This window comes from Acanthochromis polyacanthus, chromosome 11 (genome assembly GCF_021347895.1).
Source record: "Acanthochromis polyacanthus isolate Apoly-LR-REF ecotype Palm Island chromosome 11, KAUST_Apoly_ChrSc, whole genome shotgun sequence".
Classification (NCBI taxonomy): Eukaryota; Metazoa; Chordata; class Actinopteri; family Pomacentridae; genus Acanthochromis; species Acanthochromis polyacanthus.
The window spans coordinates 5,133,713-5,156,267 of record NC_067123.1 but is presented as its reverse complement, the minus strand read 5'-3'; the positions used below and the strand labels follow the sequence as shown (position 1 = coordinate 5,156,267).

General features: G+C 37.2%; 1 protein-coding gene and 1 long non-coding RNA gene across 5 annotated transcripts in view; both read left to right on the top strand.

The window, feature by feature from the left end:
- The first annotated feature begins 1,133 nt into the window (after positions 1-1,133).
- Positions 1,134-22,555, top strand: part of med30 (mediator complex subunit 30) — a 57,992-nt gene continuing 36,570 nt past the window's right edge. Inside the window, exons 1-4 of the mRNA XM_022217863.2 lie at positions 1,134-1,224; positions 4,437-4,674; positions 7,956-8,114; positions 20,734-20,841. Of these exons, the coding sequence (XP_022073555.1) occupies positions 4,516-4,674; positions 7,956-8,114; positions 20,734-20,841 (426 nt within the window). The 5' untranslated portion in view covers positions 1,134-1,224; positions 4,437-4,515. The remainder of the gene's footprint in view (positions 1,225-4,436; positions 4,675-7,955; positions 8,115-20,733; positions 20,842-22,555) is intronic.
- LOC127536176 (uncharacterized) lies at positions 18,853-20,156 on the top strand. 4 transcript variants are annotated; one of them, XR_007945169.1, is made up of 6 exons: positions 18,853-18,990; positions 19,037-19,082; positions 19,129-19,312; positions 19,497-19,634; positions 19,681-19,726; positions 19,819-20,156. It is a non-coding gene; the product is annotated as an uncharacterized LOC127536176 (long non-coding RNA). The 4 variants fall into 4 exon arrangements; XR_007945166.1 differs by lacking the exon at positions 19,037-19,082 and having other exon boundaries at positions 19,221-19,266; positions 19,543-19,726; XR_007945167.1 differs by lacking the exon at positions 19,037-19,082 and having other exon boundaries at positions 19,129-19,174; positions 19,543-19,726.

The window sequence follows — 22,555 nt, the reverse complement described above, 5'->3', positions numbered from 1 at the left end:
CATGTGGAGACTCTGAAGTCACCTGGAAGAAGGTTCTTTGGTGTGAGGAGACCAGAATGGAGCTTTTAGACCATCAGACGAGATTCTATGTTTGATGGACACCAAATACTGAACATCACCACAAACACACCATCCCTGTTGTGGAGCATGGTGGTGGAAGCATCCAGATGTGAAGCAAGATGGTGGCAGCATCATGATGCAAAGCATGGTGGTGGCAGTATCATAACGTGAAGCAAAGGGGTGAAATATTTGGCATCACTTTGAAGAGATCTGTTTACATTTTGACATGAAAGAACTTTTTTCTTGTTCTTTGTTTTTATAAATTCTAAACAAAACAATCAAACCAAATTGCAGATGATTCAAAATTGAAAAGCAATAAAGGGAAAAATTATGAGGTGACAGAATTCTTTTTTGAAATAGAAACTGAGTTTATAAATAGTATTTGCACTATTAAACTTTAAGTTAATGCTTTCATTTTTGAAAAAAATATTTGAAGAATTACAGTTATTGTAACCACGTATTTTAACAGCTTGCCATGTAAAAACAAACAAACAAAACAAAAAGCAACATTTGTGAGAAAATGTAAACTTTACTTATACATTTGTGATTCTATTTATATACATATATGTAATTTAAAAACATGTGGAAGAAGAATCCATGAAGTAAGAGATTGTTTCTATGTGCTGTCTGGCTGTCTGATTATGAAATCTCTTGTGTTTGAAATTATTTTGAACTCTGGTGGCTGTGAAAGTATTCCGGCTGTATGTTGGATTTATTGTGATTTAATGAACAAAGAGAGAAATAAGTGTGATGGGTCAGAAACATGCTGAACAGATGATGAACAGCTGATGGAGTTATATGAACAGAATCCATGAGGTGGCGCTGTTGCCACATAACCTGCACAGAACTGAAGTGCGCCCTTATTTACCGTAAAGGTTTTTTTTTTTCTTTTTAAAAATAAAAAAAAACTTACGGAATGCATCCATTAAAAGCAGTCTAAAAATGCTATATTAAATTACACCGTTAGTATCGGTTGTGATGTTTCTCCTGGTGAAAATCGCAAATGAATTAAAGAAAGTATTGTAAAATATTTGCGCCTCTACTACAAGTCTTAAGGCCCCTAGTCGCGTCCCGGCATAACATCTCGCGATGCTTGCGGCGCTGAGCTCCTCCAGCAGAACAGGACTCGACATGTCAACAAAGAGATAAATCAGCGTCACGCAGGTAAAGACACACCTTAAGATCTGTTCTGTTAGATGAAGAACTTCAATCTCTGCACTGTAAAGTCGACAGCTCACTCTGAACATTAAAATCTACAGAATAAACAGAGTCGGAGTTTTTGTTAGCCGAACATGTGAGCTAATGGTCCGCTACCTGCTGACAGTTAAAGTCCTGAACTAAACCGGTTCTGTCTGAAGAACCTTTAACTGTCTCTAAAACCTCCACGAAGAACTTATTTTACCGCCAGAGCTCAGACTGTGTGCGTGTTGAAGCTTCCGGCTGCTGAACGGTTCATTTAAACAGTTTTTTAACAGCTGAGGAGGTTTTAAGCTGCTGTAGCTGCTAACTGCTAACTGCTAACTATAACTAACACACCTGAGCTTCCTGGACTGACTCAACACATCATCAGGGTTTAGTCAGTTTAATCACAGTGATGATAATTACAGCATCCTCTAAAAGGCATGCAATCATTGCTTTTGTAAAAATAAATAATGTTTAAAATGTGATTTAGTGAAACTGCCCAAATTCAACCTAAATGTCTCATTCACAGTTATTCACTCAGGTCATTTAAAGTGCTTTCTTGTGGAAAAAAAAAAGAGTATGACTGATTTTACAAATTCATCTAACAAGGTTAAGACCCCACAGTGTTGTTTTTGGTATTAATTTACCTATATAAGTTTTTATATTTAGCATAAAACCCTTCAATAACTATATAAAGTACAACTTTACCTGACTATAATTCATATTATAGCTGAGAACCTCCAGTGTTATTAATTATGGACAATAACCTGACTAATCTGTATGACTAACTGCAGAACTTAACCTTGTTAAATATCCAGAAGCATGGTGGTAGCAGCATCATGATGTGAAGCACGGTGGTGGCAGCATCATTATTTGAAGCATGGTGGTGGCAGCATCATGACGTGAAGCACGGTGGTGGCAGCATCATGACGTGAAGCACGGTGGTGGCAACATCATGACGTGAAGCACGGTGGTGGCAGCATCATGATGTGAAGCACGGTGGTGGCAGCATCATGATGTGAAGCACGGTGGTGGCAGCATCATGGTGTGAAGCACGGTGGTGGCAGCATCATGGTGTGAAGCACGGTGGTGGCAGCATAATGACGTGAAGCACGGTGGTGGCAGCATAATGAGGTGAAGCACGGTGGTGGCAGCATAATGAGGTGAAGCACAGTGGTGGCAGCATCATGATGTGAAGCACGGTGGTGGCAGCATCATGATGTGAAGCACGGTTCTGGCAGCATCATGATGTGAAGCACGGTGGTGGCAGCATCATGACGTGAAGCATGGTGGTGGCAGCATCATGATGTGAAGCACGGTGGTGGCAGCATCATGATGTGAAGCCAGGCGGTGGCAGCATCATGATGTGAAGCCAGGCGGTGGCAGCATCATGATGTGAAGCACGGCGGTGGCAGCATCATGATGTGAAGCACGGCGGTGGCAGCATCATGATGTGAAGCACGGCGGTGGCAGCATCATGATGTGAAGCACGGCGGTGGCAGCATCATGATGTGAAGCACGGCGGTGGCAGCATCATGATGTGAAGCACGGTGGTGGCAGCATCATGATGTGAAGCACGGTGGTGGCAGCATCATGATGTGAAGCACGGTGGTGGCAGCATCATGATGTGAAGCACGGTGGTGGCAGCATCATGATTTGAAGCACGGTGGTGGCAGCATCATGATTTGAAGCACGGTGGTGGCAGCATCATGATTTGAAGCACGGTGGTGGCAGCATCATGACTTGAAGCACGGTGGTGGCAGCATCATGACGTGAAGCACGGTGGTGGCAGCATCATGATTTGAAGCATGGTGGTGGCAGCATCATGATATGAAGCATGGTGGTGGCAGCATCATGATATGAAGCATGGTGGTGGCAGCATCATGATATGAAGCATGGTGGTGGCAGCATCATTATTTGAAGCACGGTGGTGGCAGCATCATGATATGAAGCACGGTGGTGGCAGCATCATGATATGAAGCATGGTGGTGGCAGCATCATGATATGAAGCATGGTGGTGGCAGCATCATGACTTGAAGCACGGTGGTGGCAGCATCATGACGTGAAGCACGGTGGTGGCAGCATCATGACGTGAAGCACGGTGGTGGCAGCATCATGATTTGAAGCATGGTGGTGGCAGCATCATGATTTGAAGCATGGTGGTGGCAGCATCATGATTTGAAGCATGGTGGTGGCAGCATCATGACATGAAGCATGGTGGTGGCAGCATCATGACATGAAGCATGGTGGTGGCAGCATCATGATATGAAGCATGGTGGTGGCAGCATCATGATTTGAAGCACGGTGGTGGCAGCATCATTATTTGAAGCATGGTGGTGGCAGCATCATGAGGTGAAGCACGGTGGTGGCAGCATCATGATTTGAAGCACGGTGGTGGCAGCATCATTATTTGAAGCATGGTGGTGGCAGCATCATGATATGAAGCATGGTGGTGGCAGCATCATGATTTGAAGCTTGGTGGTGGCAGCATCATGATTTGAAGCTTGGTGGTGGCAGCATCATGATGTGAAGCACGGTGGTGGCAGCATCATGATGTGAAGCATGGTGGTGGCAGCATCATGATGTGAAGCACGGTGGTGGCAGCATCATGATGTGAAGCACGGTGGTGGCAGCATCATGACGTGAAGCATGGTGGTGGCAGCATCATGATGTGAAGCACGGTGGTGGCAGCATCATGATGTGAAGCACGGTGGTGGCAGCATCATGATGTGAAGCATGGTGGTGGCAGCATCATGATGTGAAGCACGGTGGTGGCAGCATCATGATGTGAAGCACGGTGGTGGCAGCATCATGATGTGAAGCACGGTGGTGGCAGCATCATGATGTGAAGCACGGTGGTGGCAGCATCATGATGTGAAGCACGGTGGTGGCAGCATCATGAGGTGAAGCACGGTGGTGGCAGCATCATGACTCTTTAACTTTATTGCTCGGTGCTTCTGCACGTTAATTTTGATGTATCTGTTGTGTTTTGTCATGAACCTGTCACTTTTATATTTTATTGTTATATTGTCTAGTTCAGGTCCCTCAGTGCTGTTTGTCCGTGACTCACTGTTGTTTTGTTGTGTTACTGGAGGACAGGCTTCTCTTGAGAATGAGATCCATGTCTCAGTGAGATTGCCTGTAGAAATAAAGGTTAAAGTTGTTGAAGTTCTCATCTTCTCTCTGCTCTGTAGGCATGTAAAGGTGTTCTGGTGGAGCATCCTGACAGGTAGCTCACCTGGACCTCCTCCTCCATCTTCATCAGCTGTCTCCATGACGACCCCTCCTCTGGTGTCGCCTTTCGGCGGCCAGCCACCGCCACAGGCAGCTCGTGACGTCAACACGGCGTCACTGTGTCGCATCGGCCAGGAGACGGTCCAAGACATCGTCCTCAGAACGATGGAGATCTTCCAGCTGCTCAGGAACATGCAGGTCTGACTCTGATACACGTATGTGGACATGAACACGCTGTGTTTCCACTACCATTCAACAGTGTGGGGTCACTTCGAAATGTCTTTATTTTTGAAAGAAAGGCGTTTTTTTCAATGAAGATGACATTAAATGAATGATAAATCCAGTGTAGACATGGTTAATGTGGTAAATGACTATTCCAGCAACCATCACTCCTGTGTTCTAATGCTGCATTGTGTTAGTTCATGGTGTTGAAAGGCTCATTGATGATTAGGAAACCCTTGTACAGTTATGTTAGAACATGAATAAAAGTGTGAGTTTTCATGAAAAAGGTGAAATTGTCTGAGTGACCCCAAGCTTTTGAACAGTAGTGTAGGTCAACTTTACCTTATTTAGAGCAACTTTAACTATTATAGAGCAACTTTAGCTAATATAGAGCAACTTTAACTCCTTTAGAGCAACATAATAATTGTTTTGGTGGCCCCAAACTTTTGAGAGATAAATATTAATCAGAGGAGCAGAAACTCTTCAGACATTTTAATGATTTTCATAGTTCCACTTTCCGTCATGTATAAAACAGAATAATCCACTAATGTGATGATTATTATTGTTATATCTTATTTAGACATTTTAATACTCCTTTTTTGTTGTTAAATACCAGTTCTCTATTAAATTGAGCTGAATCCAATCAAACATCAATTTATCAAATGCTCTAAATAATAGTTTATGTCTAAACGTGCAGCTCATACAACAGCTGATTGATCATTATTGTCCATGTCAGGGATAAATTAGAGTTTTCGTTCTTTAATGAAAGTCCTGTATAAACGTGTTCAGCTTCTCTCTGATTGGTTCCTGCTGCTGGCTGACGCTGCAGATGTTTAATAAACTCAGAGGAACATTTCCTAAACAGCTGGAAGCAACAAACTGAATGTAATTTACATTAATTATTGATGAGTCTCATTCATCTGAGCTGTTGTTATTGCAGTGAACTTTGATTTTTACAGACTATTCGCTTTATAATAGGTGGTAAATTAAAAAGCAAAGTGAATGAGAAAGATGTTTGTGATTTTTGTTTTATCTTTTTCTCTCTGGTGTTTTTGGATGAATATCGGTGCTGAAAAAAATCTTCAAATAACTTTACACAGCTTAAAGTACAGTTGCTGTATTGTTTATATATGAATCCCAAAGTTTTAAAACCTCCACAAAGATGCAGCAGATTTATGTGGAATCTCACAAAACCAAAAGATAAACGCAGAATATAAAGAATAGTCAAGATGTTAACGTGACGGAGGGATAAAATGTAAATAAAAGGAGTTTTAGATGCAGGGTTTATAAATAAGAAGCAGCCAGTTGGAGAAAAGCTTCAGCCACTGAGTTTTCCTCAGTTTTGGCAAAACCAAAAGGCCAAAAGCAGCAGAAGTGAGAATCCGGCAGAGACAGAAGAGAGTTTAAAGTTCATCGAAGAGAAGAGAAAGTCTCGTTTCTCGTCTTGTTAACACGTCCAGATGGTGTTTTTACTGGATGGAAACCGGGTGAGCCGAGTGTCTGTGTGTTGGAGCTGCAGAGTAGCGAAGACGTTCATGAAAACGCTGAAGTTTTATACAGAATAAAGTTAAAGAACCAGACCTGCTGCACGGGGACATTTTCTGTAATATTCTTCTTTAAAATCAGCAGAAAAACTCAAGTTTCACAGTCTGAGTTAAAATTTTTTCCTCTGCAGTTAATGGAAAGAAGCCAGATTTGTATTATCTTTTTAAAAATGTTCTGTATCCTTTTTAAAATTCACAGTTAAATAGAATCCCGGCTGCCGAGACAATCATCCTCCATCCAGTGGCCAGAACAACTGTCAGCAGCCGTTTTCCTGTAAACTAAAACAGCAAAATAAAAAAATAGAAAAGCTTGTACACTAATTTGACCTTTTCTTTCCCCTTTCTTTTTGCTTTTCCAGTAAATAGTCGACACATTAATGTAGATTTTCTGATGTGAACGTTTCATTCCTGTGACTAATCATCTGTTTCCTCTGATAGTTTATAGTTTCTCCTCTAAGCAGTAAAAATTGAAACGAGACGATCTTACGAGGAATGCAAATTGTTTGTTTGCTTTTTTCTTCATTGGATGTTTTTATCTGTCCAGCACTTAGAGATGAAAAAGAGCTTTTTGCTCGCTCTGGTTTATCCTCCGTCTGCTGCCTTTCTGGTTAATACATTTTAAATTGTTTGGTTTTTAGCAGTAATGTTGTGAACAGACGGACAGACGGACCCCAATCATCACATAACTCTGCGTTCCTTGGTGGAGTAATAACTGTATTTATATAGCACCCTTAAAAACAGCGTTCACAGTCAAACCATGCAAACAGAGACAATCAAGCAAGACATAAGAAGATGAGGCAGATTTGAATGAATGAATAATTAGCTAGATTAGCCTGTTTTTGAATAAGCTTGCTAACAGACAGACAAACCAACGCCGACTGTCGCATAACTCCGCCGCATTATTTGGTGGTGTTATTAGCCTTTTCCTGACTCTGATTTGTTCTCCATCTGCTTCAGTTGTTTGATTTTTAGCTGCAATTAATTGATTATTCAATAATCAATATCATCCCTATAATGAGTATTTTCTTATTTTTTGTTTCAACAGTATTTTATAAAATCACTTCAAATTTATTTGTTTTATTCCACATGTGAGCTGGAGAGAAGAGGAGTGAAAATCCTGCACCATGTCTTCATAATCAATGTATTGATTAATGTGTGCAGCTAACAGTCGGTTCTGATGAGGTTCTGTTCGCTTCTGCTGGTCGGCTTCTGGATGTTTCCTTGTTAAACCCAAACAAGCAGATCTGCTGCTTGACGGTCATAACGATAGTCAGCGTTTGTCCGTCTGTCTGTCTGGAGGCTGCTGCTTCCTGTGGAGGATGCTTCTAATCCCATCTATCATCTAATCATTGTTTAATCTGAAAAATATCATCTAATCTGAGCTCCAGAGGCTCAGAGATGCTCTTTAAGACTCGCTGTACTTTACCGCTGCTTCAGTTGGAGTCTGAAGGAAACGAAGTGCAGCAGAGAAGCTGTTTATCATCTGAAGCTAACTGTGATTTTATTAGAATATCAGGACCATTTTATGACCACTAACTGCTGTGATTCACTTTGGTTTTTATCAGATACAGTGAATAAAATGCATCTGCTGCGGGTTTCTGATGGTTTATTATCGGTCAGAGGGCTTGTCGGACTACTTCCTGCTGCTTTCTAGCTTTCTATTGTGTTTAGCTACATTTTCCTGACACACCTTTACCTGTCGGTTCTGCTCAGCTGCCGAACGGAGTGACGTATCACCCCAACACCCACCAGGACCGGCTGGGGAAGCTGCAGGAGCATCTCCGAATGCTGTCCGTCCTCTTCAGGAAGCTGCGCCTCGTTTACGACAAATGCAACGAAAACTGCGCCGGCCTCGACCCGATTCCACCTGAGGTGAGCGCAGGTGTCAGTGAAGGTGTGGACAGGTTGATTTTACTCTGAAGATATTCACGGTGTGAAGGTAAAACGTTCCCTGGCTTCATTAAATACACGAGGTACTTTAGAAAGTTCTCCATCTCACCTGGAAACAAGAAGTTACTCGCTGTGTTTGTGAGCCATGAAGCATCAGTGCAACATATGAAAGAATGTGTGCAATATACATTTTAAGTGTAAAAAAACGTCAACATTCAATATAAAAATCTGTATTATTTTCATAGATATGTAAAATTAACGTTTGCACAGAGAGTTTAAAACAGTATATATCAATGGGTTTTTTTTCTTTTGGAAAAATCTGTAATATTTATAAATATATTTTTTATGTTTGCAATAGTTCTATAATTTTTCTTACATATAGAACAATCTAAGTAGTGTTTAGATATATATAGCTATATTAGATATAGAATAATTTGTGCCATATTTGTATATTTTCTTACACATAGGAGAGTCTTTGTAATCTTTATATTTCTTTACATATAAAATTGTCTATGTAGTATTTTTATTTTATACACATAGAGGTGTATGTGCAATATTTATGTAAACAAATATATTTTACATATAGAACAATCTAATATTTATATATTTTACATGTAGAAGAATCTGTGCAATATTTTTCTATATTTTTTCTTGCATAGAGAACAATCTGTGTAGTATTAACTTTGACTTTTACATATAGAAGTATCTGTGTAGTATTTTTTTTTACATATAGAAGAATTTGTGTTGTCTTTGTGTTTTTGACATATAGAATTATCTGTGTAGTATTTGTTTTTTATTACATATAGAAGTATCTGTGTAGGTTTTCATTTTTTTTACATACAGAGGTATCTGTGTAGTATTTATTATTATTATTTACATATAGGAGAATTTGTGTTGCCTTTGTATTTTTGACATAAAGAATCTTCAAAGTTAGGTCTCTTGTTTCCAGGTGAGGTTGAGAACCTTTTGTAGTTTTGTGCTGAAGTAATTGTAGATAAAGAATCTTCTGGTTCTGAGTGGTTCTTGCAGTTGAAGGTGGAAATGTTCTGGTTCTGACGGATTAATTCACTAATAATGTGTCTCTCAGTAGATAAAAACACCACATGTGTATGTCACACGGTTGAAAACATGATGATGATGGTGCTATGCTCCAGATTGTGTTCTAATTATTATATTATTATATTGCTATATTGTGCTTGGGCTGCTGCTGTCTTCAGATCTTTTATTCCATGAAGTGGATGCTACAGAATGAGGTTCTAAATGTGGTTCCAGCTGCTGGAGCTGCACTTTTAATTTGACAGGATTGATTGATGCATCCAGCTGCAGACGTCCGAAGATGCTTTGTGAGCTTGTTAGTGTTTTTTTTTCTTCCTTCCTCACCAACTGTGGTCTAAACGAGGAGCTGTTAGTTTACAGGAAGTAGGACACATTTAGAAGCGACACACCTGAACCCAGGAGGCCTCTTATCTCAGCGGCTCCCTCCGGACCTCCACTCAGCCTCACATTCAGCTGCTCCTCTAGAGGCTGCTTTAGCTGGTCGCGGGCCAGCACAGCTTTACTACAGCTCCCACTGCATCCACAGACACACAGTATATACAGTACACTATAAATATACACAACAGAGGCAGGAAGTGGAACATAAAAACATGTTTTCAGCTTAGAACATAAAATAATCCTGGACTAATCACACAGCAGAACATTTACAGCAGCAGAGGGTTTAATGCAGAAACACAGACAGCAGGAAGAAATAAAAACACACAGTAATATATATATATAAATAATGTAACGTACAAATATTGCACATTTTTAAAAGTAAGAATGTTAATATTTCAGATACTTCTAAATGTAAAAAAGTTAAAGATTGCACATTTTTCAAATAAAGCACTATAATATTTTATATTATTTTAAGTGTAAAAAATATAAATATTGCATATTTTTCAAATAAAACATTTTAATATTTTAGATTATTTTAAGTGTAAAAAATATAAATATTGCACATTTTTCAAATAAAACATTTTAATATTTTAGATTATTTTAAGTGTAAAAAATATAAATATTGCATATTTTTCAAATAAAACATTTTAATATTTTAGATTCTTCTAAATGTAAAAAATAATATTGCACATTTTTAAGAAACACATTATGTTATTAAAAATTAAAAATATTGATAATGCAAAGATTCATCTAAATGTAAATAAAAAATGTAAATGTTGCACATTCTCAAAAGTAAAAATGTTTCAGATTCAGATAATTTCAGATACGTCTAAATGTAAAAACAACAAAATTTTGTTTGCAATTTTTTTTAACAAAAATGCAAACATCCATAATATTGCAAATTATTATATATTTAAAGGAATATTGTAGAAAATATATATAATGCAAAGATTCTTCTAAATGTAAAAATATGTGTATAAATATTGCACATTTTTTAACGAAAAAATGTGAAAATTTCAGATTCTTCGAAATTTAAAAATACATATAAATACTGCACATATTTTATGTGAACCTTTGTGTTATTACAGATTATTCTATATATATATTTTTGAAAAATGTAGAAAATAATGACAATGCACAGATTCTTGTAAATATAAAATATATTCTATAAATATTGTCATTTTTTAACCTAAAAAATGTAATATTTCAGATTCTGTTAAATATGAAAACAAAATATGAACACTGTGCCTTTTAAAAAAACTAAAACATTTTTAATATTGCAGATTATTCTATATTTTTAAAATATTGTAGAAAATAGAGATAATGCACAGTTTCTTTTAAACGTAGAAAAAATAATGCTGGACTTTTCTTTCTGTAGAAACAGTTTCTTCTATGTTTTATATAATATTGATATTGTACATGTAGAACTGTTGATAAATGTCAGGTTTTAGTGTGCTGTTGTTGCAGCGTCAGTGCTTCTGTGTTTATTCTGCTGGAGAACATGTCAGAGTCCTGCAGCGTTTTGAATGTTTTAGTCTCAGACTCTCCTCCACTGTTTGATTGGATTAATGACTGCAGTCCTTCTCAGCTCCTCCAGATTGGCTGGAAGCTAATCTCTGTCGGCAGACTCCTGCTGGGGACGAAGGAGGAGAACTGATTTGTGACGGCGGCTTGGTCTACGTTTATTCAGTAAAACTCTGTTCTGTTGTGTGATGTTCTAAAGCTGCTGCTTTCAGAGCTTCTCTGACTCCTTCTGTTGCTGTTTGTTCCTCCTGAGGCGGAGGTTCGCTGCCGACCGGCCGATAGCTGCTCTGTCGGTCTCAGCTTGTTGATTTTGGCCTCAGCCTGGACTCCATTTATCATCCTGCACAACTCAGCTTCCCGCTGACGGACGCTCGCTATTGGCCGCCGAGCAGGAAGTGGATCGATGAGTCGGGCAGCGTGACCTCATCGCAGCCTAATTAGCAGCAGAGCCGCTAACGAACAGCTGGACTGAACGCTCACGTCAGCAGGTTTTCTGTCCAGCTGTTGTTGGAAGCAGCTTTTTCCTCTTCCCTCCGACACGCTTTATTCCTCTTTATGGTGCTTTTCTCTGCAGACTCTTCACAGTTTAATTTACTTTATTGGCATTAAACTTGGTGAAAGTGTCGAGCTGCAAAACACGAGGAGGAAAAAAGGGTTTATTTGACCCAAAAAATGGCACAAATGAAGATCTAAAAACACGTACTGGATCCATAAAGAGCTTAAATAACCAGAACTGAGCTCTGACAACAAATTAACCAACCGTATTGATCGATATAGAACCGTTCTTGGCTGATTGGAGTCCAGACTTCACCACAAATTCTAGTTTCTAAAGAACATTTTGTGCAGTATCGTCAAGGACTGCAGCTATCGATAAACGGTTTTAGCAATCGAGTATTCTATTGATTATTCTGACTATTCATGAGTAATCGGATTCCGTGCTCAGCGTTACAGCATCGAAAGAGGAAGTGAACATGCTGTGCAACAGAACAAAACGTCCTGGAGGAACAGGGGAGGATGTCTGTGCTGTATTCTACATATATAGTATAGTACTGTAAATATATAGCATAGTACTGTAAATATATAGTATAGTACTGTAAATATATAGCATAGTACTGTAAATATATAGCATAGTACTGTAAATATATAGCATAGTACTGTAAATATATAGTATAGTACTGTAAATATATAGCATAGTACTGTAAATATATAGCATAGTACTGTAAATATATAGCATAGTACTGTAAATATATAGCATAGTACTGTAAATATATAGCATAGTACTGTAAATATATAGTATAGTACTGTAAATATATAGCATAGTACTGTAAATATATAGCATAGTACTGTAAATATATAGTATAGTACTGTAAATATATAGCATAGTACTGTAAATATATAGCATAGTACAGGGGTATTGTACTAAAACTGAAGCCATGGGAACCCTGTCTGCATGTATTTAGCTGTTGATGCAGAAATCCCATAAATGTGTTTTCGTTTGGTCTGTTTAAATTGCAGCTGATAAGAAAACTGATCTGTTTATTAGTATTGATCACAGAGAATATTCAATCAGTGACTTTAATTTTACTTTGATTTGGTTCAAATTAAAGTGATTTCCTTCATTATGAGTCAGTGTCAGACCTACATGCACTTCAACACAATGTCATGTGTGAATAAATGAAGTCTGATAGTTTTATTGTGCAGCTGTCTGTTATCAGTAATCAGCTGCATTTATTAATAAAATAAATATATTAACACACGTTTAACAGTTTACTACCAGTGTTTGAATTTGAAGCAGAAAGTCTGATTTAACAAAGAGTAGAAAACCAGCTTCATACCCGTTAACTCTGACTGAAGGTTTAGTTTTTGTCGATTCACACAAAGAAAGTCTGGCTGGTAAACTGTCCTCATAGTGATCAGATAAACGACGTAAACACTAGAAAAGCTGCACCAGTTAAAGTAGAAGTGTCCCGTCAAATTTAAAATCCCCTAATAATTTATTCATTATAGATCTGGGTCCGGAGTAGTCAATGACCTAGTATGTAGAGGATTAAATGAAGCCTTGATTCAGAGAATTTTGCCTCGATTAATTTTAATAATTGAATACCTCAAGGAATCCTTTAAGCCTTTATAGCAACATTTTAAAAAATCTGCGTGATATCAATATTTTTCTTATCTATCTATCTATCTATCTATCTATCTATCTATCTATCTATCTATCTATCTATCTATCTATATATCTATCTATATATCTATATATCTATATATCTATGAAGAGTTTATTTGCAAAAACAGAACTCCATTTTTATAAATTTTCAGAAAACTTTTTTATTCTTTACTTGAGATAATATCAATCAAACTGAAGTTGAGTACATTTGACTCAGTAGAAAAATACATGACAAAATAGAGAAAAAAAATTATTAGTGTTATTATTAATATTATCTCAAGTAAATAATAAAAAATAGCTTTCTGAACATTTATAAAATGGAGTTATCTGTTTTTGCAAATAAACTCTTCATGTATATAAATAGATGTAGTAGAATCTGTGCAACATTATTTCTATTTGACATTAAAAAGAATTGTGCAATGTCTCTCTATATTTTTTTTTACAATAGAGGACTCTACAATGTTTATATAATCCGTAAAGAAGCTACATAACCACAGTTGAGTTCTCACAACAAAGTATCTCCGTAAACCAACTGTATTGATCGATTGAGCAGCTTTATTGGCTGATTGGAATCCAGACCTTGCAAATATTTTGTTCCAGAGTCTATAAATTCTCGTTAAAATCAGTAAATCTTCCTCGTGTTTTGTGTTTCAGAGCTTCCTCTCCTGCTGTTTTCTTCTGTTTCTTGTTTCCTCTTACATATTAGTTGACTTTTCATTTTCTTCTTCTTCAGTTTTCTCCTCTAATTGACCTCCCTCCTGTTCCTCTGTTGTCCAGGTGTTTATTTCGTTCTCTCCGCTGTTTTCTTATGATTTCACCTTTTTTCTGTTGGTCTTTTAGTCTCAGCTGGTGAACCAGGAGGACTTCGTTAGCTCGTTGTTCTCTGTCAGGCTTAGACCACATCCGTCTGACTCACCAGGCGACACGCAACACAGCATCCATCTTTCCCTCCACACTCAGCACATTTCCTTTTCCTCCAGCGGCTGCCAGGATCAGACCTCCACCGTTAAAACTCCGTGTGCTTCTCCTCCGTTTGTCCTGTAGCTTCTGTCTTTCTGCCGCCAGGACTTTACAGTTTGGACACGGGCCTGGAAACTGACACGAGAACGTTTCCACATTTTTGCATCATTCTGTCACGTTTTTCCCTCTTTCAGTCTCTTTGTGACTCAGTTAATTCTTGCTTTTTCTCTGGCTTTTGGTGTTTTGTGTCTCATTTTGTTGCTTTTTGTCTGGTTTTTAGTGTTTTGTGTCTCTTTTTTTTGCCTTTTGATGTTGTCTCATTTTTCTTTCTTTTTGTCTGGTTTTTGGTGTTGTGTGTCATTTTTGTTGCTTTTTGTCTAATTTTGGTGTTTTTGTGTCTCATTTTGTTGCTTTTTGTCTGGTTTTTAGTGTTTTGTGTGTAATTTTTGTTGCTTTTTGTTTTTGTTTTTGGTGTTTTGTGTTTCATTTTTCTTGCTTTTTTTTCTAATTTTTGGTGTTTTGTGTGTCATTCTTTTCTTGCTTTTTGTTAGGTTTTTGGTGTTTTGTTTCATTTTTGTTGCTTTTGTCTACTTTTTGGTGTTTTGTGTCTCATTGTCTTGCTTTTTGTCTAGTTTTTAGTGTTTTGTGTGAAATTTTTCTTGCTTTTTTTCTAATTTTTGGTGTTTTGTGTGTCATTCTTTTCTTGCTTTTTGTTAGGTTTTGGTGTTTTGTTTCATTTTTGTTGCTTTTTGTCTACTTTTTGGTGTTTTGTGTCTCATTGTCTTGCTTTTTGTCTAGTTTTTAGTGTTTTGTGTGAAATTTTTCTTGCTTTTTGTTTAATTTTTGGTGTTTTGTGTCTCCTTTTTCTTTCTTTTTGTCTAATTTTTGGTGTTTTGTGTGTAATTTTTTCTTGCATTTTGTTTGGTTTTTGATATTGTGCGTCTCATTTTTCTTGCTTTTTGTTTCGTTCTTGTTGTTTTGTGTCCCATTTTCTTTTATATTTCTGTTTTTTGGTGTTTTGTGTCTCATTTTCCTTGTGTTTTGTGTCTAATTTTTCTTCCTTTTTATCTGTTTTTTTGTGTTTTGTTATTCATTTTTCTTGCTTTTTGTCTAATTTTTGGTGTTTTGTGTTTCGTTTTTCTTGCATTTTGTTTGGTTTTTGATATTATGAGTCTCATTTTTCTTGCTTTTTTTGTTTCGTTCTTGGTGTTTTGTGTCTCATTTTGCTTGTGTTTTGTGTCTAATGTTCTTGCTTTTTTTCTAGTTTTTGGCGTTTTATGTGTCATTTTCCTTGTGTTTCGTCTGGTTTTTGGTGTTTTGTGTCTCATTTTTCTTGGTTTTTGTTTCGTTATTAGTGTTTTGTGTTTCATTTTTCTTGCTTTTTGTCTAATTGTTGATGTTTTGTGTCTCATTTTCTGTTTTTTTCTGTTTTTGGTGTTTTGGGTGTCATTTTTCTTGCTTTTTGTTTGGTTTTTGGTGTTTTGTGTCTATTTTTTCTTGCTTTTTATCTGTTTTTTGGTGTTCTGTGTCTCATTTTTCTTGGTTTTTGTTTCGTTATTAGTGTTTTGTGTTTCATTTTTCTTGCTTTTTGTCTAATTGTTGATGTTTTGTGTCTCATTTTCTGTTTTTTTCTGTTTTTTGGTGTTTTGTGTGTCATTTTTCTTGCTTTTTAATCTGTTTTTTGGTGTTCTGTGTTTCATTTTTCTTGCTTTTTATCTGTTTTTTGGTGTTCTGTGTATCATTTTCCTTGTGTTTTGTCTGGTTTTTGGTGTTTTGTCTCATTTTTCTTTCTTTTTGTCTAGTTTTTGGTGTTTTGTGTCTCATTTTTCTTGCCTTTTGTTTCGTTATTAGTGTTTTGTGTTTCATTTTTCTTGCTTTTTGTCTAATTGTTGATGTTTTGTGTCTCATTTTCTGTTTTTTTCTGTTTTTTGGTGTTTTGTGTGTCATTTTTCTTGCTTTTTGTTTGGTTTTTGGTGTTTTATATCTAATTTTTCTTGCTTTTTATCTGTTTTGTGGTGTTCTGTGTTTCATTTTTCTGTCTTTTTGTCTGGAAGCTTTCCCACATTTTTACAACAGTCTGTCATGCTTCTCCCTCTGTTTCAGCCTGTTTGTGACTCGTGTTTCTTGAATTCCCCTTTTCTGTTTCGTTTTCTCCTCCATGCAGTTTCTTTCTCTAACTTTTTGCCACCACGTTCTCTCTCTTCCTCTGTTTTGTACTTTTTACTTCCCTTGATGACGTCAGTTCTGTCCAGTTCTGTTCCTACACGACTCAGACAAATGAGCTTTCTCAGATCGTCGTCTGCCGTCTGCAGCTGTTTAACCTCAGGCCAAACACTCAGACCTTTGCGTAGTTTGGATTAGTTTCCTGCCAAGTCATTACTGGATGGAGGTGTGTTTTGGGTTTTTATTGGCCTCTGAGATGTTTGCAGACTCTCCTGCTCTATCTGTGTTTGTCATCTTGTCTGGTATGACAGTTTCTGTTTGGAGAAGGAAGATGATGTTGGTTTGTGGAGATTTTTTTGTGATTCCAGGTTCACATGCTGCAGGGAACGTTACTGAAACCCACTAAATGTTGAGATCTACACTACAGGCCACAAGCTGGGAAGCGAGATCAGATCTGTACAAAAAAAAGAATAATTTCATTGGTGTATTTCGCAACCAAATAAACATAATTATTATATAAAGAGTAATCAGAATAGAATGTAACTATAATTATCAGGTATTTGTATCTGTACTCTTCAGCTTTGGGGGGATTTTTGTAAACATACTCTCAAAAGCCAATGAGCTGAAGTGTATAATGCAAAGTCTGACTTTTGAACTGAAGTTATGACTCTTGTTAATCTTCTCAACCCTAAAACTAAACCCTTCTTTTAACATTTGTTCAGCAGTTGTCTGGTAACTTCAATGCATACCTAAAAGGAAATGGTGCATATCAGTGAAAGCAACTTGTGACCAGCACTAAATACATCCCAGAATAATCCATAGAGTTCATACAAAAGACACTGTGAACAGAAACTTGAAGTTGTTTCCAAACTTTTGGACTCTAGTGTGTGCTACTGTATTTGAGATGCGGACTTAGAATCAGTTTCATTGCCAAGTGGGTTTGCAAGTATGAAGAATCCGACTTGTTTTTGTGCGAAACGCAAAGATTTTAAAGGAGGAGGACAAATTCAAGGAGACAAAGCAAGTGCTGAAAGACTTGTAGTCTTTCTGAAGTGTAGCAAGTCTAAGGTCATAGAAATATAAACATTAACACTTATTTCAGTGAGACAGTTGTGTAGATTGTGCAGAAAGGTGCAAATTAGTCACTTAAAATGTGCAAAAAAAATGTTGACAATGTTTGCTTGAAGGTTGCAGCAGTTGTTGAGAAAATAATTTTATATTGAAGACACAAACTGACCATGTGCTGAAAATGTGAAGTTGTCGGCGACAAACGCACATTTATGAGGACGAGGGGTCAGCTGGTGTCATTTAAGGTGGAAGTGTCACTGCATCAACTCAGATTTAGTTTGATTATTTGTTGTTTGTGACCTAAAAGTAAATTTTCTAAACCAGTGTGTATTGGAGTCAGCCAGTCTTGCTCGTTCTTTTTAGGGAATTTTCCGTTTTAGTCTCAGTTCTCATCTCGCTGGAAATTCCATAGTATGTAAACAAGATGATTTGCTTATGATAGTGCATTTCTCTACTCTTGGCAACAAAAGAGATATAAAGCTTGACAAAAAAATGAAAATGACCTCAAATATGCACAAAACAATGACAAAGAAACAGTACATTACACAAAACAAGGACAAATAAATGCAAAATTACCTCCAAGACACCCAAAATTATTCCAAAAAAGGAAAATGACCACAAAGAGACACAAATCGCCTGCAAAAACACAGAAAATGATCACAAAAGCATACAATATCTCGACAAAACACCCAAAATAACCACAAAGAGACACAAAATAAGGACAAATAAATGCAAAATTATCACCAAGACTCACAAAATTCCAACAACAAAAGAAAAATGAGTGTTGTATAAATTAAATTCAGAACAGACCGCTTTATATCCGACATCGCTCAGATCAGTGGCTGCAGTGGTTCTGCTGTAGTGCCCCAGGTGTCCACTGGGGGCAGTGTGGCGTTAAGCAGCTCAGGAGGCCGCCTGGAGGAACATCAGCTTCTGTGGTGTCAAGCAGACAAGGTCAAGCACACGGAGCGTTTAAAAATGAATTAATCTCCCACTCGCCCGCCGTCTGTTTGTGCTGAAGAGAGTGGGACTGTTGGAGCTTCACAGAATCACGTTTACTTTATGGAAGCAGCAGAGAGACTCCGCTGACTGGAGCGCTGGCAGGCTGAAGGAGGGTCACGGCGTTAGAATAATTACACGTAAATCACCTTTTATAAGCCTGTCAAATAAACCTGCATCAGAGATTATAGTTTCTCCATGCATTTATCGAAAAAAGGTGTTTTGTTGAACATTTATGAAACAAAATACTGTAAACTCACTCTTCAGTATTTCCACTATTGACTCTCAATCTTGTCATCTTGGGTTTTTGAAATCAAACAAAGGCACTGAATACAAAACTCATAGAACGCTATAAAAAGACAGAAGATGTTAAAAATACCCAAATATTCTATGCCATCGGATCAGGTTCTGCAGCCAGAGGGGTTTTTATTGAGACCCAAAGTGTTGGTTCTGGTTTGAAAAAATACAAACAAGTCAGAGCGTCTTGTCCCCGACAGCAGAATGTGTGGTGCAGCAGACCATTCTACACCACAGAATAATAGTGAGGTACATCAGTCTATTCTACACTACAGATTTAAAGGATAATAGTGAGGTACATCAGTCTATTCTACACCACAGAATTAAAGGATAATAGTGAGGTACATCAGACTATTCTACACTACAGATTTAAAGGATAATAGTGAGGTACATCAGTCTATTCTACACCACAGAATTAAAGGATAATAGTGAGGTACATCAGACTATTCTACACTACAGATTTAAAGGATAATAGTGAGGTACATCAGTCTATTCTACACCACAGAATTAAAGGATAATAGTGAGGTACATCAGACTATTCTACACTACAGATTTAAAGGATAATAGTGAGGTACATCAGACTATTCTACACTACAGATTTAAAGGATAATAGTGAGGTACATCAGTCTATTCTACACTACAGATTTAAAGGATAATAGTGAGGTACATCAGTCTATTCTACACTACAGATTTAAAGGATAATAGTGAGGTACATCAGTCTATTCTACACTACAGATTTAAAGGATAATAGTGAGGTACATCAGTCTATTCTACACTACAGATTTAAAGGATAATAGTGAGGTACATCAGTCTATTCTACACTACGGAATTAAACAATAATAATGAGGTACATCAGACCATTCTACACTACAGATTTAAAGGATAATAGTGAGGTACATCAGTGTATTCTACACTACAGATTTAAAGGATAATAGTGAGGTACATCAGTCTATTCTACACTACAGATTTAAAGGATAATAGTGAGGTATATCAGACCATTCTACACTACAGAATTAAACAATAATAATGAGGTACATCAGACCATTCTACACTACAGATTTAAAGGATAATAGTGAGGTACATCAGTCTATTCTACACTACGGAATTAATGAATATAGTGAGGTGCCACAAATCATTCTACACTATATAGTATTTATCCTGTCACTTGTAGGTTGTAATTGGACCTTTTTAGTGGACTTTAGTGCTTGTTTCATACAAGATCACTTGTCAGAGGTCATTAACCACCACAGAAATCTTTGTCATGTCGCCCATTGCTAGCTAAACTCTCACAATGAATGCTAGTGTGGTACAGCAGAAAATTCTACACTAAATAATTACAGAATGATAGTAAAGTACAGCAGTCCATTCCATACTGCAGAATGATGGTGAGGAACAGCAGACCATTCTACACTACAGTATTCATTCTGTCACTTGTAAGTCGTAATTGGGCCATTTTTAATGCTTGTTTAATACAAAATCTCTAGTTGGAAGTCATTAAACATCACAGGAGTCTTTGTCATGGTGAACGTTGCTAGCTAAGTCTCTGGTTATACGCCAGTCTTGCCAGTTACAATGCTCTCTGTTTGCCAACATGAACTGTAATCTGAGTAACGCCTCCTCTGGCCTCTACAGTATTAAACAGTAAGAGGCTCCACCTGGTGGAACAACCAGGTACTACAGCTGATCTATGAAACATTTATTGACATGCATGACCTTCTTCTTCTGACGTATCGGTCAGTAATCGATAAATCTGTTGACATTAAGGTGGCTCATCGATCCTGATGTAACTGCTCTTCATTTATTTCTGGTCTTTTGTTTTTATGGATCACCTTTCAATTAGAATTTGTTTAGAATTTCACATTTTTTGAAAATTCTGGTGTTGCAGAATGTACGCTGTCTCTGCTAAATACATTTCTAGATAAACTAAATCTGTTAAATTGTTTACTTCTGATCCTCCTACAGTGAGTCATATTTCCATATTTGTGTTTCCAGCAACTGATCCCGTTTGTGGAGGACGATGGATCCAAACTGGAGGACCGGTCCGGAGGTCAGAACCGACCCGGCAGCGAGGAGAGGAGGGAGATCCTGGAGGTCAACAAGGTACCGAGTTCTGTTTCCACTAACTCTGTCGGGTTTGAATCAGAGCAGAGAAAACAAGATAAGAAGGAAATTAAAGAAAAGCTAAACTTTACGTTTTATTGCAGCTTCACATGATTTTACTTCAGCAAAGTTTCAGGTTTATAATTAGAAATAATAATTAGGCTTGAAATTCATCCCAGACGGGAAAATCATTAGGTTTTATTTGCTGACTTCTTATTATCTGCTAGCGTTAATCCACGATGTGAAGTACAAAACTCATTTAAGAGGCTGCAGTTAATAAACTTTATCGTCTCTGACAGTTTGTGTGTATAAAGGAGGTTTGATGCCGCAGAGAGGCCATTGAAACGCCAACATTTAGATCATTTTCCTGGGATCTGATTCATTTAATCGATCATTTCAGCTGTTTTCTGTCATCAGTTCATTTCGTTGTGACATAAGAATCATCTAGTTAATATCTGTAACCGGAGGAGTATAAAAACACCTTAACAGTTGTTTTGTGTCCCATTTTTCTTTCTTTTTGTGCGTTTTATGTGTCATTTTTCTTGTTTTTGTAATTTTTTGTGTAATTTTTGTTGTTTAATGGGACATTTGGATCGTTTTATGTGTCTTTGGGACAGCTTTATGTCTTTGTGACAGGACTGCTCATTTTGCGACTCATTTTTCTTTTTTGTCTGTTTTTTGTTGTTATCTGTCTTTATTTGGTGTCCCTTCTTTCATGTCACTTCAGTTTTGTGCTGTTTTTTCTCTCATTGTGGTATTTTCCCGTTGTTTTTGTCAGTTTGTATCTCTTTTTTGTGTTGTGTCTCATTCTTCTTGGTTTTTGTTTTTTTGTGTCTCTCGTTTCTTGCTTTTTGTCTGTTTTTTGGCGTTTATTGAGACATGTTTGTACTTTAATGGGATGTTTTGGTCATTTAATGGAACGTTGTTGTGTTTTAATTCGACATGTTAGTTGTTCAATGGGACATTCATCGGACATTTTGGTTGTTTTATGGAACATTTTTTTCTTTTAATGGGACGTTTGGTTGTTTAATGAGATGTTTTTATCTTTGAATGGGAAGATTTGATCGTTTAATGGGGCATTTTTTCTTTTAATGGGATGTTTGGTTGTTTAATATGACGTTTTGGTCGTTTAATGGGATGTTTTTGTCTTTCAATGGGACGTTTTGGTTGTATATGGTGAAGTTTTTGTCTTTTAATGGGACGTTTTGGTCGTTTAATGACACGTTTCTGTCTTTTAATGGGACATCTTGGTTGTTTAATGTGACGTTTTTGTCTTTTAATGGGGAGTTATGATTGTTTAATGGGACATTTTTGTCTCTTAATCGGGCATTTTGTTCGTTTAATGACACATTTCTGTCTTTTAATGGGACATTTTGGTTGTTTAATGGGACGTTTTTTGTCTTTTAATGGGGAGTTATGATTGTTTAATTCAACGTTTTCGTCTCTTAATGGGGCATTTTGATCGTTTAGTGGGACGTTTTTGCCTTTTGATGGGACATTTTTGTCTTTTGATGTGACGTTTTAGTCGTTTAATAGGGCGTTTTGATTGTTTCACGTCTTTGGGGCAGTTTAGTCTCGTTGTGACATTAAGCTATGATACATTCCATAATATCAATGCTCAGCGTTGGTTATAGATGAACAGGATCCAGATCTAGTGTTTAGACTGTGACACCTGGCAGGATGTAAAAACTGATCTGGTTGCAGTTTTTAGCAG